The 17,637-nt window shown below is 43.5% G+C and overlaps 1 protein-coding gene across 3 annotated transcripts; it reads left to right on the top strand.

Moving 5' to 3' along the window:
- Window positions 1-996: 996 nt before the first annotated feature.
- On the top strand, window positions 997-17,423 carry ART1 (ADP-ribosyltransferase 1). 3 transcript variants are annotated; one of them, XM_043991346.1, is made up of 6 exons: window positions 1,079-1,126; window positions 3,934-3,974; window positions 6,233-6,343; window positions 6,634-7,405; window positions 10,761-10,802; window positions 12,727-17,423. In XM_043991346.1, the coding sequence occupies exons 3-6, from the start codon at window positions 6,281-6,283 to the stop codon at window positions 12,828-12,830; spliced, it is 981 nt and encodes a 326-aa protein (XP_043847281.1). In that variant the 5' UTR covers window positions 1,079-1,126; window positions 3,934-3,974; window positions 6,233-6,280; the 3' UTR covers window positions 12,831-17,423. The 3 variants fall into 3 exon arrangements, with proteins under 3 accessions (XP_043847280.1, XP_043847282.1, XP_043847281.1); XM_043991345.1 differs by lacking the exon at window positions 3,934-3,974 and having other exon boundaries at window positions 997-1,126; XM_043991347.1 differs by lacking the exon at window positions 3,934-3,974 and having other exon boundaries at window positions 997-1,126; window positions 12,730-17,423.
- The last annotated feature ends 214 nt before the right edge of the window (window positions 17,424-17,637 follow it).

The raw sequence follows: 17,637 nt of genomic DNA on the forward strand, positions 1-17,637 counted from the left end.
ACCTACTAAAATCTTATTTTGCTTCTGTTTTTTCTGCTAAGGGGAAGAGAAAGGAAAGAAATAAGCATTTATTAATTTGTTAAGCCCTACTATGTGCTAAGCACTTTACAGATACCATTTCCTTTAATCCTCCCAACAACCCTATGAGGTGCTATTATCATTCCCATTTTAAAGTTAAGGAACTAAGGCAGACAAAAGTGACAAGTAACTCGTCCAGAGTCACACAGGAAGTAGGTGTCTGAGGCTGGATTTGAACTTAGGTCTTCCTGACTAAAAAAGAATGGTCCTTGGACTGGAAGGGGCAAAACAAATATGACTACTAAGAAGTAATAATACTGAAGATAGGTTAGAAGATAGTAAGAGAACACCTAGCTGCCTTTTATAAGTTCAAGCCATCTGGTTCAATGAAATACAATCTCAGTAATGAAAGACCTGGAATATGTGATAACTGAGCCATTGTCACTGACCTTTGAAAGACCACAGGGAATGGGAGAGGAACTGCAGGATTAGAGAAAGTCAATTGTTATCCTCATTTTCAAAAAAAAAAAAAAGGAAGAATGGAGTTTACAAACTATAGAGCAGAGTGTTATAAATTATAGTCCTGTTTTCTTTTGGCCCACTGCCTGGTGTCTTTTAAACCCTCTGTTAGATTTTCTTTAACTTGTCTTTCTGATTTCTTTTCTGTCTTCTGCCTAATTTATTTTTCATTCCAAAGGATGATTTCCTTCTAGATTTCTTTCCAACCTTCTACTTGACTTCTTTTTAGACCTCTGATAAATCTATTTAGTCCTTTGCCTGTTTTTTTTCAGTCTCCTATCCAATTTATTTTTATCTCAGACACTTGTATGTCCAACTCTCCATTCTGCAACCAGGAAAACATGCCCAGGGAGGGACAGACTCAGGGCCAAATTGGGACCTGGGCAGGAAGGAGGCCATCCAGAAATAGAAGGCAGAGGAGAGGGGAGATTGAGTTTCCAAGCATGTGTAAGGAAGGGGGGAAAGGAGAGGAGAAAAGAGGGAAGAGAGGTTCATATATAAAAGAAACTCTTACTCCCTCTGGGCCTGGAGCCCTGGAGCCCAGTACCTGCCTTCCCCTCCCCTGTCCTCCACCCAGGAGGAGGCCCAGGTAAGGGGTACAGATTTCTGTACTGGGAGGGAGGGTGGTGAAGGCTAGAAGAGTCACTAGAGAGAAGTTCTTGAGGTCTGACAGGGTAGGGGTGGAGGGATATGAGAGAAAGACAGAAAGAGACAGAGAAAGAGAAAGCCAGAGACTGAGAGAGACAAAGAGACAAAGAGAAATAGGGAGACAGAGATACAGAGAGACAGGGAGACAGAAAAGAGTCAGCAGTATCTTAGATCTTAGAGATTATCTAGCCCAAACCTCTCATTATATAGAGGAGGAATCTAAGGGCAAGGAAGGGGAAGGGGTTTGTTAAAGGTCACCAGTAAGTTGGTGGTGGAGCCAAGACCAAAAGCCACTTCTCGAGACTCTTGGCCTAGGGCTCTTTCTAACACAACCGAAAGATAGGAAGAAGGTGAGATGGATGAGGCTGGAAAGTCCTGTTACAGAGGAGACACTTCCCAGGTATCTCCAGCCTAGTTGTGAGAGGAGGGGGGATGGATCAAGGTTAATCAAACCTTTATTCTCTCCCCTAGGGTATGAATTCCAGGCCAGGGAGGAGGGCAGCACAGGGCTGGGGCTAGGCCTTGTCTAGGGGCCTCCTACTTTGAGAGCTATGCCTACCAAGAAACATGACAACTGGCAGGCATCCCTCTTTCCCCTCCCTTCCCTTGCACACCCCACTCAGGAGCATCATGTTTAAATTTGCTTGCTAACAATTGGAAATATCCAAAAGTGCAATGGGGCATTTTGGAAGACAATGGACTCCCCATCATTGGGGGGCTTTAAGCATAGGCTAGCTGGCCACTTGTTGGAAAGGTTGTACAAAGGATTCTTGTTCAAATATGGATTTAACTAGAAATCCTCTGAGAGCCCATCCAAGTATGAGATAATGTGATTTTGGAGTCAGGTTCATTGATGTTTCAGAGGAAAACTCTAGGATCTAGTGTCTTTCTTTCTTTCTTTCTTTCTTTTTTTTTTGCGGGGCAATGGGGGTTAAGTGACTTGCCCAGGGTCACACAGCTAGTAAGTGTTTAGTGTCTGAGCCCGGATTTGAACTCAGGTACTCCTGAATCCAGGGCCGGTGCTTTATCCACTGTGCTACCTAGCCGCCCCTAGTGTCTTTCTTACTATCTTTCTTGGGTAGGAAAAAGAGGAAGTCATCCTGGACCATGATCTGAAACTTCTTCACTCATGCAGCTTATCATTCCCTGTTTTGGTGTTAACAATCAGTAAATAGTTATTAAGTGCCTCCTATGTGTCAGGTATTATGTCAGTCACAGTAGATACAAAGAAAGGCAAAAGATATAATCCCTGATCTCAAGAAAATCACAGTCGGGGCAGCTAGATGGTGCAGTGGATAGAGCACCGGCCCTGGATTCAGGAGGACCTGAGTTCAAATCCGACCTCAGACACATAACACTTACTAGCTGTGTGACCCTGGGCAAGTCACTTAACCCCAATTGCCCCTCAAAAAAAAAAGAAAGAAAGAAAATCACAGTCTAATAGGGTAGACAACAATCAATCAATACAACATTTATTAAGCTCTTACTATGTGCCAGCCACTGTGCTAAACCCTGGGGAAACAAAAAGAGGTAAAAGACAATCCCTACCCTCCAGGAGCTTACAATCTAATGGAGGAGACAACATACAAACTATGTACAAACAAGCTAAATACCGGATAAATGGGAGATAATCAACAGAGGGAAGGCACAAGCAGTAAGGGGCTTCCTTTAGAAGGTGGGATTTTAGCTGGGACTTGAAGGTAGGAGCCAGAAATGAGGAGGGAGAATGTTCCAGGAATAGGGAATAGCCATCAAAAAGGCATAGAGTCAAAGATGGAGTGTCCTATGTCTGGGTTCCACCTGGTCTATAACTGAAAAGAACAGAACCCAGTGTTTGATATCAAAAGTCCTAAGTTTGAGTCCCAGCTCTGAAATCTACTAGATAGGTGATCTTGGGCAAGTCACCTCCCTTCTCTAAGCCTCAGTTTCCTCATATGTAAAGTGGGAGAGAATCCCACTTGCCTCACAGGTGCAAGGAAAGAACTTTTTAAAACCTTAAGATATTAGTGATTCAGGGGCAGCTAGGTGGCACAGTGGATAGAGCACCAGCCCTGGATTCAGGAGGACCTGAGTTCAAATCTGACCTCAGACACTTAATACTTACTAGCTGTGTGACCCTGGGCAAGTCACTTAACCCCAATTGCCTCACCAAAACAAAACAAAACAAGATATTAGTGATTCATTATTATTTCTTATATCACTGGGTTGTAAGGAACACATAGAATAGTTTATATGATACTGTATTTTCTTATTTCAATAGATCAGACCTAAAATCTCATCAAATTGAGTATTCTCTCCACTGGTTCAGGTTGCAACCCATTTGTACCTTTTCTCCACAGAAATTAATATTATAATTAATAATATAATAATTAAGATATGTATGGAAGATTCCTTGTTGGAGGAGAACCTTTAAGGGTGGGTTTGTTCTATATGTTCAATTTTTTTTTTTACAATCAACACACAACAAACATAGAACTTTATTTCACTCACTTTTCAGTCAATTATTTGATGATGATAATGCTAATAGCTAGTCTTTGTATAGTGCCTATTAGGTGCCAAGGTACTATACTAAGAGTACTTTACTATTGTCTCATTTGATCCTCACAACAACCCATTGGGTAGGAGTCATGATCATCCCTATTTTACAGATGAGGAAACTGAGGAAGATGGAAATGAAATTACTTGCCTAAGGTCACGCAGCTCCTAAGTGTCAGAGACTGGTTTAAAATCAGATCTTCTTGTCTCTAGGGCCCCGCACTCTATCCACTGAAGCACCTAGCTGCCCCTAGGTAAGTGTTTGACTAAGGATGAGTTCTACTATCGAAAAATATCTGTGAATTTTCATTTTGATCATATTTTTATCAGGGATGCCTCTGGTAGGTCATTCTTATAAGGAGTTTATAAAGATGAGATGGTAGAAGCATTGATCAAAAGCTACTACTAATATTTTCTCAATTACCTTTTCTGGGGCTGGGGGGAAGGTATTAATCTCCTCCATGATTTTTTCCATTCTTTCAGCATCTTCCATTCCCTGCCATCTTTTGTCAAACGATCCTTGGATGCAAGGGCAGCTAGGTGTCACAGTGGATAAAGCACTGGCCCTGGATTCAGGAGGACCTGAGTTCAAATCTGCGCTCAGACACTTGACACTATCTGTGTGACCCTGGTCAAGTCACTTAACTATCATTGCCCCCCCCCCCAAAAAAAAGATCCTTGGATGCTTTCAAAACTGTTGTCTCCAGCATGGATTTCTTCAAATATGTATTTAGTCTACTGCAATTGATCTTCTAGGGCAGCTAGATGGTACAGTGGATAGAGCGCCAGGTCTAGAATCAGGAAGACCAGAGTTCAAATCTGGCCTTAGACACTTAGCTGTGTGATCCTGAGCAAGTCACTGTTCGCCTCAGTTTCTTCATCTGTAAAATGAGATGGAGAAGGAAATGACAAACTACTCCAGTATCTTTGCCAAGAACACCCTCAGTGGGGGAATAGAGTTTCAGATACAATTGAACTATGAGTTGATTTTCTAGACTTGGTTGCCTTGAATGTCACTTTTACTCCTTAGGTTAGCATAGTCCAGTCAAAAGCCTTATTTAAGCACCCAACTCTTGCTAAGTCCAAGATGGACTCAGGACCACCAGGGTATTTCTTCACTACAATGTTGATGACAATAATAATAATAGGTAGCACTTATATAGCACATTAAGGTTTGCAAAATTATATACATATATATACATGTAGATGTATATGTATGTATGTGTTTATATACATACATATATATATATATACATGTATATATTATTTGATTTTATCCTTACAGCAACTCAGTATGTGATCTGCCCAGAGTCACACAACTAGTAAGTATCTGAAGCAGGATTTTCACTCAGGTCTTCCTGACTCCAAGTTCATCTCTCTATCCATGATGCAACTTAACTTTATGCCCTCTAAATGCTCCTGGTCCAGCTGTAGGGTAACCATGTCATGCCCTTCCTCAGAAATCTTCCTTGGCTCCCCATTGTCTGTAGGATAAAATACAAGTTCCCCATCATGCCATTCAAAGATCTCTATATTCGGGTTGTGATTTACTTTATATTCTTTACTTCCCATTACCTCCTTTCACTCTCTATTCCAACCAGATTAAACCATTAGCTGTTGCTCGATGTCACCTTTCCAAATCTGCCCTCCTTTATCTCTTACTTCTGGTCCTCTGTGCCTTCAGGACCCAGCTTAAGCACCACAAGCCCTCCCTGAGGTGAACCTGACCCCTCCCCTTTACATTTGTTCAGAGTACTTTGTCTCCCCCTTCTCATTCTCCAACCCTGCCCTTATCATACTAGAAGCTTCTTCAAGTCAGGGACAGAGTTTTCTTGTTGTTGTTTTTTCCCTACCTCTGCATCTCCATCATTAAGCACAAGGACTCTGAGGATGGTAGGGACTGGGACAGTGTGATTTCCTTGACATAAGGAACTCCTTATACAAGGAAATTCCTTTCATCAGTTCAGGTTGGCACATTCTCTGCCATTTATCATCCAAGAGTCTGGCCTTGAGCCCCAGGAATTGTTTATTTCAGATTGAGGGTTCGAACCCAGATCTTCTTGGATCTGAGGCTTGTTAGTGTTGGTTGAATCGAATTAAACTGAAGGACAGTGAGGTACAATGGACAAGGTGAAGGCCGGGAGTCAGAGGATGTGGTTTGGGATCCTGGCTCTCTTATTCAGCACCTGCATGATCTTGGTCAAATCATTTAAACTCCCTGGGCCTCAGCTTCGTCATCTGTAAAACAAAGAAGGTGGGACTAGATGATAAAGTCGTTCCTTTCCAGCTCTATGAGGAGGGAAAATATGACTTTAGATCCAGCTTCTTCTTCTTCTTTTTTTTTTTTTTTTGGTGAGGCAATTGGGGTTAAGTGACTTGCCCAGGGTCACACAGCTAGTAAGTGTTAAGTGTCTGAGGCTGGATTTGAACTCAGGTACTCCTGACTCCAGGGCCAGTGCTCTATCCACTGCGCCATCTAGCTGCCCCGATCCAGCTTCTTCTTTCCCCCCAGGTCTTCTTCGCTCTGACCTTGGCTCTCAGAGGAACAGACTGACAGACAATGCAGGCCCACAGGGTCACGTCCGTGTTACTGGCAGCCTTTGTTCTCGTGGAAACCCCAAAGGTACGTGCATGCCTCCGTCCCCAGCTGAGCTAGAGGAAGGAGAAAGCATGGCCCCTGTCCTCAGGTGGGCCCCATTCTGAGGGGAGGGGCGTGGTCTCTGTCCTCAGAGAATCCTTGGAATGAAAAGGAGACAAGACCCCTGAGAGCTTCTGGTCAGATGCTCCCAACCCCTAATCCCTCCGAGTTGTGCTTTTTGTCCTTAGCCATCCTGGAGACAGGCTATGACTCTGGGGCCACTGAGGTGAAGATTGGACTAGGGCTGAAGCATCCTGATGGCTTCTTCCTTGCAGGCCTGGAGCCACCAGGTCTCCCGCCGTGACCTCTTCTCTCGAGAGTCCCCCCTGGACATGGCACCAGCCTCCTTTGACGACCGGTACACGGGCTGTGTGGCTGCTATGGAAGCGGTCCTAGCTGACCTCAACCGTACTGAGTTTGATGCAAGCCCAGTCTATGCCGAGGCCTGGAACTCAGCGGCTGTCCGCTGGCAGGAGCGCCGGGAGGGGGAGCTGAAGGGGACCCCTACTTCTCGACGACTGCCACCCCCGGGCTTTAGGGATGAACACGCTGTGGCCCTCCTGGCCTACACAGCAAATAGCCCCCTGCACCGAGAGTTCAATGCGGCGGTGAGAGAGGCCGGCAAATCTCGGGCCTATTACCTCCGATATTTTCCTTTTAAGACCCTTCACTTCCTGCTCACAGAGGCCCTGAGACTGCTGGGCACAGGGCAGCAGCCCAGGTGCCATCAGGTCTATCGGGGCATACATGGGGTCCGCTTCCGGCCAGCGGGGCCAGGGGCCACCGTTCGCCTGGGGGCCTTTGCCTCAGCTTCCCTCATGAATGCTGCTGCCCACCAGTTTGGAGAAGATACTTTCTTTGGCATCTGGACTTGCCATGGGGTTGTTATTAAGGGCTATTCCTTCTTCCCTGGGGAGGAGGAGGTGCTGATTCCTCCCTATGAGACCTTCCTTGTGGTCAATGCCTCAGTGCCAGCTCAAGGTCCAGTCCGGATCTACCTCAAAGCCAAGGACAAGACCAGCACCTTTAACTGCGAGTATATCAAAGGTAACACAGCCCCCACCCTCCAGGAGCCCCAAGGCTGAGAGAGGAAACTACCTCTGCCTTAGGGAGCCCTTGGCTTGAAAGGGAGGCATGGCCTCTGTCTTGACCAGACCAGTCTATTATTTAAATTATTTGGGGATTGGGTCAGCTAGGTGGCACAGTGGATAGAGCACTGGCCCTGGATTCAGAAGGACCTTAGTTCAAATCCAGCCTCAGACACTTAACACTTACTAGCTGTGTGACCCTGGGCAAGTCACTTAACCCCAACTGCCTCACCAAAAAACCCCCCAAACAAACAAATAAAAATTATTGGGGGACTAGGCTGGGTTTTCTAAAATATTACTAAATTACATTTTTTTTTCTCTCAGGGCAATGGGGGTTAAGTGACCTGCCCAGGGTCACACAGCCAACAAGTGTCAAGTGTCTGAGGCCGTACTGAACTCAGGTCCTCCTGAATCCAGGGCCGGTGCTCTATCCACTGTGCCACCTGGCCACCCCCCCTAAATTACATATTAATGGCTATTGCACCAGTTTTGGCAGTAAATATTTATTATTAATTGATATCACATATTATTAAAGTATTGACCGCATGTCTCCCTGACTTCCCCACTAGTCATGGGCTTACAGGCCTAAACAATTACATACCTAGCTTATTGAGCCAACAGGGCAAGGAGAGGGCCCGCGGAGAGTAAGAGAGTCCCCAGAAGGAGAGAGCAAACCCCTAGTGGCCCAATCTTTTTGGTCGAGGTGAGTCATCACACATTGATCCAGCTAATTGGTTAGCATCATTCAGCTCCACCGATTGACAGGACTTGTGAGGTGGTCTAGATTAAATTCTATCAAGGTGTGCTTCTTCCCCTAGCTAATCAGAAGAGTCAATCTGCATTCCTTTTGTTTAAGGTGCCCAGGTGGGTTTCTGGTGTGAGGGGGAGAGAGCAACAAAAACTAATGTCTGGATTTCTCCTAGAAATCCATTATTAATTATTATTTTCTCACACCAGGTTTACATAATGTATATTGATGACTTTCTCCAATCTGGGTCACTTCTCCTATACTGGTCTGGACTTCTGCCCAAAGTCTCAGGTCCCATGATGCCCTACTCCCTTCCCCTGGAAATTATCTACTTAGCAGGGACTTGTCCTGATATTCTCCAGGTACCCTTAAAACCCAGAAGTTTCCTCCAGTGAAACTGCTACACTTGAGTTAAAAATAAAATAAGCCACTCAGAGGTAATGATGGGACAAGAATCTAGTGAAAAATATCTAGTGAATTAAAAGATGGCTAGGAGTCAAGTAGGCAGCTAGGTGACTCAGTGGATAAAGTGCTGGACCTGGAGTCAGGAAGACCCTAGTTCAAACCTGGCCTCAGATACCTATTAGCTGTGTGACCCTGGGCAAGTCACTTAACCTCTGTTTAATCCACTGGAAAAGGAGATGGAATATCAATCCTGTATCCTTGCCAAGAAAACCCCATGGACAGTAGGGTCTACAGGGTCACAAAGACTCAACACCAACTGAACAACAACAACATGAATCGTCAGTGTGGTGTATTAGCTAAAGAAGTTAATGCAATCTTAGATTGAGCAAAGAGAGGTATTGCTGTCCAAAAAACAGGAAGTAAAAGCCACACCATCCTCTGCCCTGGTCAGATCACATCTAGGAGATAGTTCTGGCCACAATGTTTTCAGAAAGACATGATGATAATAATAGCTAGCACTTACATATAGCATTTTAAGATTTGCAAAGCACATTACAAATAAACTCATTTTATCCTCAACAACCCTGGGATGTAGGTACCATTGTTATCTCTATTTTATAGATGAGGAAATTGAGGCTGAGAGATGTTAAGTGACTTGCCCAGAGCCCTACGAGAAGGAAGGAATGAAGGAACAAAGGAATTTAGTTAAGTACCTACTCTGTTCCAGGCACCATGCTAAGCACTTTAGAAATAACTCATTTGATCTTTTTTTTTTTTTTTTTTGGTGAGGCAATTGGAGTTAAGTGACTTGCCTAGGGTCACGCAGCTAGTAAGTGTAAAGTGTCTGAGGCCAGATTTGAACTCAGGTCCTCCTGAATCCAGGGCCGGTGTTCTATCCACTGCACTACCTAGCTGCCCCAATTCATTTGATCTTAACAACCTTGGGAGGTAGGTGCTATTATTATCTCCATTTTACAGTTAAGGAAACTAAGGCAGACAGAGATTAAGTAATTTGTCCAAGGTCACACAGCTATTCAGGTTGTATTTGAACTTAGGTCTCCCTGACTCCAGGTCCAGTGCTCTGTGCACTGTGGTGCTTACCTAGTGACCTCACTGACACTAGGCAAAGGCAGCTATGTGGTACAGTGGATAGAGCACTGACCCTGGAGTCAGGAGGACTTAAATTCAAATCTCATCTCGGACACTTACTAGGTGTGTGACGCTGGGCAAGTCACTTAACCCCAATTGCCTTAAACATCCAGGGCCATTTCCAGTTGTCCTAATGTATGTTTTGCCACTGGACCAGATGGCTCTGGAGGAGAGAGTGAGGCTGGCGACCTCCCTCACTTAAATCCAATTGACTTCAAGTCATGACATCACCCTGATGTCATGGTACTCTTCGAGAATGAAGGACAAACAACAAAAACAACAACGCTAGGGCCATGACAGAGCATTTAGCCTAGGACAACCAGTATTATGAAGAAACCGGAGATGATGCCATCTGAGGGACATTTGGAGGAAGTGAGGAGGAGAAGTCTTAGGATAAGCATGGTAGCTTTCTTCAAAGATCTGAAGGTCTATGATGTGGAGGAAGGATCAGATAATAAGAGCAATAGCATGATGTAGCACAAAGCACTTTTCAAGAACATTTATATTATCAATTTAAAGTTTGCAAAGCACTTTGTAAATATTATCTCATTTTATCCTCACAACCACCATGGGAGCAAGGTGCTATTATTCCTACTTTACAGTTGGGGAAACTGAGGCAGGCAGAGGTTAAGTGACTTACCCAGGGTTACATAGCTAGTAAGTGTCTGAGACTGCATTTGAACTCAGGTCTTCCTGAATTTCAGGCCCAGTCCTCTATCCATCAGCTGCCTATCTTGTAGCTGTCCTGCTTGGCCAGAGAGGGTAGAACTAGAAACAATGGGGTGGAAACTGATAAAGGCCAGGTTTAGGATCGATGCAAAGAAATGCTTCCTAACAAAGCTGTCTGGGGGTGTTATGGGATGCCTGAGCATGGATGAGCTTCCTTCCCTTTACTCCAGGTCTGCAAGGGGAGGTGAGATGACTACCAGTCAAAGGGATTGATTGTAAGTGATTCCTCCCCATCCTGAGAGTCTAGGATTCTCTCCATTTTCACTGTTTTCTTCTCTTCCAGACAAGCAGTGCACTTCAGGACGCTGCAAACTAAGTAATTCAGGTAAGACAAGCCAGGGTCTTAGGTCATCAGAGAGGAAAACTGTTCCCCGGGGAACCTGCGGGTAGGGGTAGGCAGTTGGCAACTGAAGGGTATTGAGTTCTATCTTTTAACTGAGTCTCTGTCTCTCTCTTGTGGGATCTTGGAGAGGTTCTTCTAAGTCTCAGTTTCTCTACATTTGGGATGAAAGAAATGGAATCTACTAAGTGCCCACCCTAGAATGAACAAGTCTAGGGAAACTCCCAGGGGCAGGAGGAGGAAAGTGCTGTGTCAGAAAGAGCCTCGAGCTGGAATTTAGGAAGTTTGAGTTCTTGTTCTGCCACTAACTTGCTGTGTCACCTTGAGACTTCCCTTCTTTGGGTCCCAGTTTCTCCATCTATAAAATGGGAAGGTTGGTCTCAGTTCTCGAATCTTCTTGCCAGCTGTAACATCCTACCTTCTAGGATCTTTCCAGTTCTAATGTTCTATGTTGTCAGGTTCTTTCCCCTCTGATATTATATTTTTTTCTGTGTACCTACAATTAGCAATTAGTTCCTCTTTTCTCCCTACTTACTTCCCAGCCCCTCAATAATCCCATTCTTTGAATAGAAAAGACATTGTCTTTAGAAGGAAGGAAAGGGGCAGCTAGGTGGCACAGTGGATAAAGCACCAACCCTGGATTCAGGAGGACCTGAGTTCAAATCTGGCCTCAGACACTTGACACTAGCTGTGTGACCCTGAGCAAGTCACTTAACCCTCATTGCCCCTCAAAAAAAAAGAAGGAAGGAAAGAAGAAAACAAATATTTATTAAGTGCCTACTATGTGCCAGGCAGTGTGAATTTTATCTTATGAATAGCGGTCTTCTTTCCTGTGACCTTTCCTGGCTCCCTCTTTTTTAATGCCTCTTCCCAAAGAAAGCACATAAGAATGATGGAATTGCAAGGTTGGGTCCAGATTAGTGACATTACTGAGCACCTCCTCTTTCCCTCATCTTGGGTGTTCTTGTAGGCTGGAGAGGCCAAGGAGAAGGAAGATGCAGCTCAGGATAGACTAGGAAGGTGAAGCCCAGTGAAGTGAGGATGGAATTGCCTGAAGTCACACATTGAATCAACTAGTGGTAGAACCAGACTAGAATCAGTGGTGAAGGAAGGAGCTGGTAGTCTCTGGATGTTGTGGATTCCTTCCAAATACAGCACTGTATTCCTGTTTCCCTCCTTAGGCCCATGAACCAGTTGGCCTGCATACATATCTCCCAGCCCTCAGTTGAAGGAAGACAGACCCCTGTGAAGGCAGTGGTCTGGAACTGGAGATTTTAAATGCCTTAGCTTTGGAGGGAGGTTGGGAGTGTCAGTTTCTTCATCTCTACCTACTATCTCACTTTTTCTTTTCTTAATCTCTCTCTGGCTCTGCATCTGTCTCTTTCCTGTTCTCAAACTATCTCTTTCTTTCTTTTCTATGGGTCTTTTTCTCCAACTCATTTTGCTTCTTTATCTCTGTCTCTCTCCATCTCTGTCTCTGTCTCTCTCTGTGTGTCTCATTTTGTCAATCTCTCCCTCTTTATGTCTTACTCCATCTTTTCTCTATTTCTCTTTTTGTTAATATGTCTCTTTCCTTTCCATCTAACTCTGTATGTTCCCATCCCTGTTTCTGTCTCACTTGTTCTCTCATTCTCTCCATGTCTCTCTTTTTCTTTCTTCTGTTTTGCTCTCCACCCTGGTCTCTCTATTTTCTTCTCTGCATCTCTCTCTTTTTGTATCTTTGTCTACCTTGCTCTATCTCACATTCTGTTCCTTTATCTAATGTGCTTTCTTTCTCTCTCTGTCCCTGCCTATCTTGTTTTCTATTTGTGCTTCTTTCTCCATTTTTTTTCTGTGTTTCTATATCTTCTCTGTTTTTACCTGTGTCTTCTTTTTTCCCTGTGTCCTTGGTCTTTCTTTCTCTTGACAGCAGCAGTAGTGAGGATGGAGCCTTTCTCCCTATCCCAGCAGTTCCTGCCTCTGCTCTGGCTCCTCACGGTGCTGATATCTCTCAAGCCCCCAAGTCTCCTCTGACTACAGCCTAGCCTCACTGATTCTCTTCAGCACAGAGTACCTGAGCTCAGTGCACACATAACAGATTGTGTGAGTCAAGACGGAGCCAAATGATTGACCTGACCCGGTATCTTGGCACATTAGTGCAGAGCAGCGGTGGAGACCCAAGTAACCATAAAAGGTCAGAACTTTGGGAGGCTGGATTAAGCCCATCAACACTCCTGTATTTGGCCCCAACTCTAACTTATCACGGGACCCAGAAGGTTGGCGACCACACTCAGCTGGTACTTCCTCGTCCTACGTCTAGCAAGTTCCCATCTGCTGCTCCCATACTGTCTCAGATGCTCAAGTGAAAACCCCTTTTCTTTAATTCTCTGTTCATGAACTCATGCCTGTACACAGCCCTGCCCCTTGCCACTTCCTATGCTCCCCTGCTCTCCTCTTCATCTACGCCCTCTGGAAGCCTCATTGTATCATTAACAAACTCCCCTTTATCCTAGATCTTTCCTCTCATACTCTATTTCCTTGAACTAAGGGAAACCTGGCTCTCTCTGAAAGACACTATATCCTTAGATAACCTCCCCACCCCACTTACCTTAGTTGTTTCTTCTCTTATGTTATCTGGGGACACTGGATCAAGAGAAAGAGTTACATCCATCCTCCTTACTCCCCACTGTCACTTCTGCTTTCCTTCTGTATTGTCATTCAGGAACAGCTCTTCCTTTGATGTTCATCCCATCCATCTATATCACTTAGCTGAGACTCATTACTATCTGATACTCTCATTACTCCCTCGGGGACTCTAATATCCATCTCCAAATGTTCTTCTTTACCCCTACCCTACCTTCATACCTGCTGCCTCTGAGTTCTTAAAATTTCCTGATTCCCATTACCTGCATCTTCAGTTCACTTCAGCCACACGCAGGAGGTGGTCATGCCTTAGCTTTCACCATCATCCCAAAATTATTCCACTTATACAATCTAGAAATATGAAATGGCTCTCTTTGAAAACAATATCCTGGGGGCGGCTAGGTGGTGCAGTGGATAAAGCACCGGCCCTGGATTCAGGAGTTCCTGAGTTCAAATCCAGCCTCAGACACTTGACACTTACTATCTGTGTGACCCTGGGCAAGTCACTTAACCCCCATTGCCTGCAAAAAAAAAAAAAGCCAATCGTTCTTAATAGAACCTTGACACCACTTTCTCTCCTTCAGCTGTCATGAGGTGTGAAGACCAAGGAACAACTCAGGGTTGGGTTCATTGTCCCAAACTGACAGGCTCTTCAGTGTTAAGCCATATGTTTCTCTTGAAGTGGCCAGGGTTCGGGTTCACCATTCCATGATGTATTCTAGCCAGAGCATAGCAGGGAGCCTGCTATTTACATCTCATTACAAGGAGAAAATTGAAGCCATATTTCATGAGCATTCTCATCTCCAATACTGCTCAATCAAAGTTCTTCTATATTATCACTCACCTTTTTTGTTCCAGTAACTGATAAAGGGGTGTCCCCTCTCCTTGTTAAGGCTACCCCTTTTACTGGTGCCTTTTGTTCCATCCCTCCCTCTCTCTTCCAGGAGCTGATAATTCCTTTTCCTTTCTCATCTTTAACCTTTTCCTACCTACTGGTTCCTTTCTTGATACCTGAAAACACATCCAGGTAGCTACTATCCTTAAAAACTTAATTGACTTTATCATGCTCTCAAGATACACTGCCCTCCCACCCCGGCCCCTGCCAAACTTCTAGAAAGAGTACTAATAGTAGTTATCAACATTCATTGTCTCCACTTGCTCAGCCCTCACTTCTTATTTTCTTGGAGTCTGGTTTCTGTCCTTTCTGGTCTTCTTGATCTCTCTTTAGCTTTTGATATTGTAGACCAACTCCTTTTCCTCCCTACTCTCCTTCTCTAGGTCTTCATACCACTGTTCTTCCCTTGTCTCCTCATATCCGCTGATCACTCCTTCTTAGTCTCTTCTGGAAGCATCATCTACTTCCTGCCCTCCAATTGTGGTGCAATTCCCTCCCTTCTCTCATGATAATATCATTAGATCCTATGGGTTTACATGTTCTGTATAGTAATGACTCCCCAAATTATATATCCAGCCCTAATCTCTCTCTTGGAATACAGTCTTGCACAGTGTAGTCACTTTGCCCTCTGGGTAGTTTTATCTAGGTTATCTCTACCTCAAACTCAACATATCCAAATGGAACTCATTATCTTCTCTCCCCTCATTCAAATTTCCCTTTTTGTCTTAATAACATCCTCCTCCGAATCACTCAGGTTCATAACCCCAGACACATCTTTGACTCTTTCCATTCCCTTACTCCCCACAATCAGTTTGTAAGTGTTATTGATTCTACTTCATGACATCACTTACTTCTGTTTCCTTCTTGCTATTCACATAGCCATCACCTTGATTTAGGTAGACTCTTGTCTCCTCCCTCATAGGCTATTGTAACACCCTTGTAGTTGTTTGCCCTGCTTCTAGTCTCCTCTCCACTCCATCTTCCACGCATCAGCCGTAATAATCTTCCTAAGGGACAGGCCTGACGATGCTACAATACTGTTCACACATAGCTTCTTATGGCCTCTGGGATAAAGTAAACTTTTCTTTTTTTTAAGTTTAATCTGCATTTATTAACACCTTCTTCATCACTTTCTTAAGTCTAGATAATTTACAAAATAATAAATCAAGTCCTAATTGCTCACAACAAAAATTGGCTCTCTCCAGTACATGTTCCTTAAAATTTTCTTTACACTATTTAAAGCCCTCAACAATCTAATTCCATTCTAGTTTTTTTCTTCCATTCATGTTCCAGCCAACTGGACTGCTGTTACCTGAATTTGACATTCCATCTCTTGTCTATTGTGTGTTCATGTAAACAATCTGCCACAGTAAGATGTACTCTCTACCTGTCAGCATCCTTATCTTCCCTTAAGGTTATGCTTGGGTGCCTTTATCTTCTCCTATCCTTTGTGATATCTCCCTTCTCAAATTATCTTTTTATTTACTTATCTGTATATGTAGCATATCCTCTTTTTTTTTTTTTTTGTAGGCAATGGGGGTTAAGTGACTTGCCCGAGGTCACACAGCTAGTAAGTGTCAAGTGTCTGAGGCTGGATTTGAACTCAGGTACTCCTGAATTCAGGGCCGGTGCTTTAGCCACTGCACCATCTAGCTGCCCCCAACATATCCTCTTAATAGAAGGCTTTTGGAGGGCAAGAACTGTCTTATATTTGTCTTTGTATTTTCTGCCCTAGAAGAGTATCTTGGAATAGATGCTCAATAAATATTTGCTGAATCGAATTCTTATTTGGTACTGATTTTACCTCTCTATACCCCAGACATACAGTAAGAGCATAAGTATGACCAAGAACCAGGGGGCAGCTAGGTGGTTCAGTGGATAAAACACCAGCTCTGGATTTAGGAGGACCTGAGTTCAAGTCCGGCCTCAGATACTTGATTGACACTTACTAGCTGTGTTACCCTGGACAAGTCACTTAACCCCCACTGCCCTGCAAAAAAAAAAAATTTAATTTAAAAATAATTTTTAAAAGTATGATCAAGAACCGCCTTTTCTTTTGGAGCAGATCATAGATTTAAAAGGTTTTAAAACTGAAGAGGTCTTAAAGTTATCAATCCAAGCTATTCCTTTGATAAATGAGTTCCATAGAAGCAAAGTGACTTTCTCAGGGTCCAACAACTATTAAGTAGTAGAACCAGGCTTTCAATTGAGGTCCTCTAACTCCAGATACAGTACTCTTTCTACCTCACTAGGTTATTCTATTTCCGACTTGGTGCATTTCTCTACTTATACAAATGTATAAGAATGTCATTAATGAAAAGTCTGAGAGACATAATTTCTGGGTAATTAATAATCAATTTTATTAATTATGACTAGCAAATAATAAAATGAGGTCAATGGCACTCTCAGAAGCCAAACCCACCCATGGAGAACATTGAATGCTTGAAAATCCTTTGAAAAAGGGGGTATACCTGAGGGTGGAAATCAACTTTGATTGGTCAACAATCAATGAGAGGGTAGACATATTAATGAGGAGGTAGGTCTTCAGATCCTCATGCTGAGACTACATCCCGCCTACAGCAATCTGGACAAAAGAATCTATCTCTACTCAGACTACTCTGACTGGTTTTCCCCTTCATAATCGGGGTCCCTCTGAATTCTAATGGAAGGTCCCAAGGACAAGGGCTTATTTCCTAAGGACAAGATCTCACCTAGACTGGATTCTGTTTGTAAGGTCTAATTGGGTGGGGTCCCACCCAAATAGAAAAGCTAGTACCCTAAGGATTTGGGCAATCTCATATATCAGCAAAGTGTTTCAGAGGCTGGGTGAATAACATACAGAGGCTGGTTTCTGACTGAGGAAATAGGAAGGGAAAACCTTAATCTTAATTTAATAATTGGTTATAAATATAAGAAATAATCATTTCTCTCACTGTCTTGGGGCTACCTCGATAATGAGGTTGTAGCCAACATCTTACACTATGTACCAAAATAAGGTCAAAATGGGTACAGGATTTAGACATAAAGGGTGATACCATAGGAAATTAGGAGAGGAAGGAATGGTTTACCTCTCAGATCTATGGAGAGGAGAACAATTTATGACCAAACAAGAGATGAGGATATTATGAAATGCAAAATGGATAATTTTGATTACATTAAATTGAAATGTTTTTATAAAAACAGAAGGGAAGCAGAAAGATGGGAAACAATTTTTATAGCCAATGTTTCTGATAAAGGTCTGATTTCTAAAATATATAGGAAACTAAATCAAATTTATAAAAATGCAAGTCATTCGCCAATTGA

The sequence above is a fragment of the Dromiciops gliroides genome, chromosome 3, assembly GCF_019393635.1.
Source record: "Dromiciops gliroides isolate mDroGli1 chromosome 3, mDroGli1.pri, whole genome shotgun sequence".
Taxonomy (NCBI): Eukaryota; Metazoa; Chordata; class Mammalia; order Microbiotheria; family Microbiotheriidae; genus Dromiciops; species Dromiciops gliroides.

Bases quoted from the DNA above. Each gene is read 5' to 3' on its own strand.
- ART1 (XM_043991345.1), top strand. From the start codon at position 6,281: ATGCAGGCCCACAGGGTCACGTCCGTGTTACTGGCAGCCTTTGTTCTC. The intron at 6,344-6,633 runs GTACGTGCATGC...TCTTCCTTGCAG, and splicing joins TTCTCGTGGAAACCCCAAAG to GCCTGGAGCCACCAGGTCTC. The intron at 10,803-12,726 runs GTAAGACAAGCC...TTCTCTTGACAG, and splicing joins CTGCAAACTAAGTAATTCAG to CAGCAGTAGTGAGGATGGAG.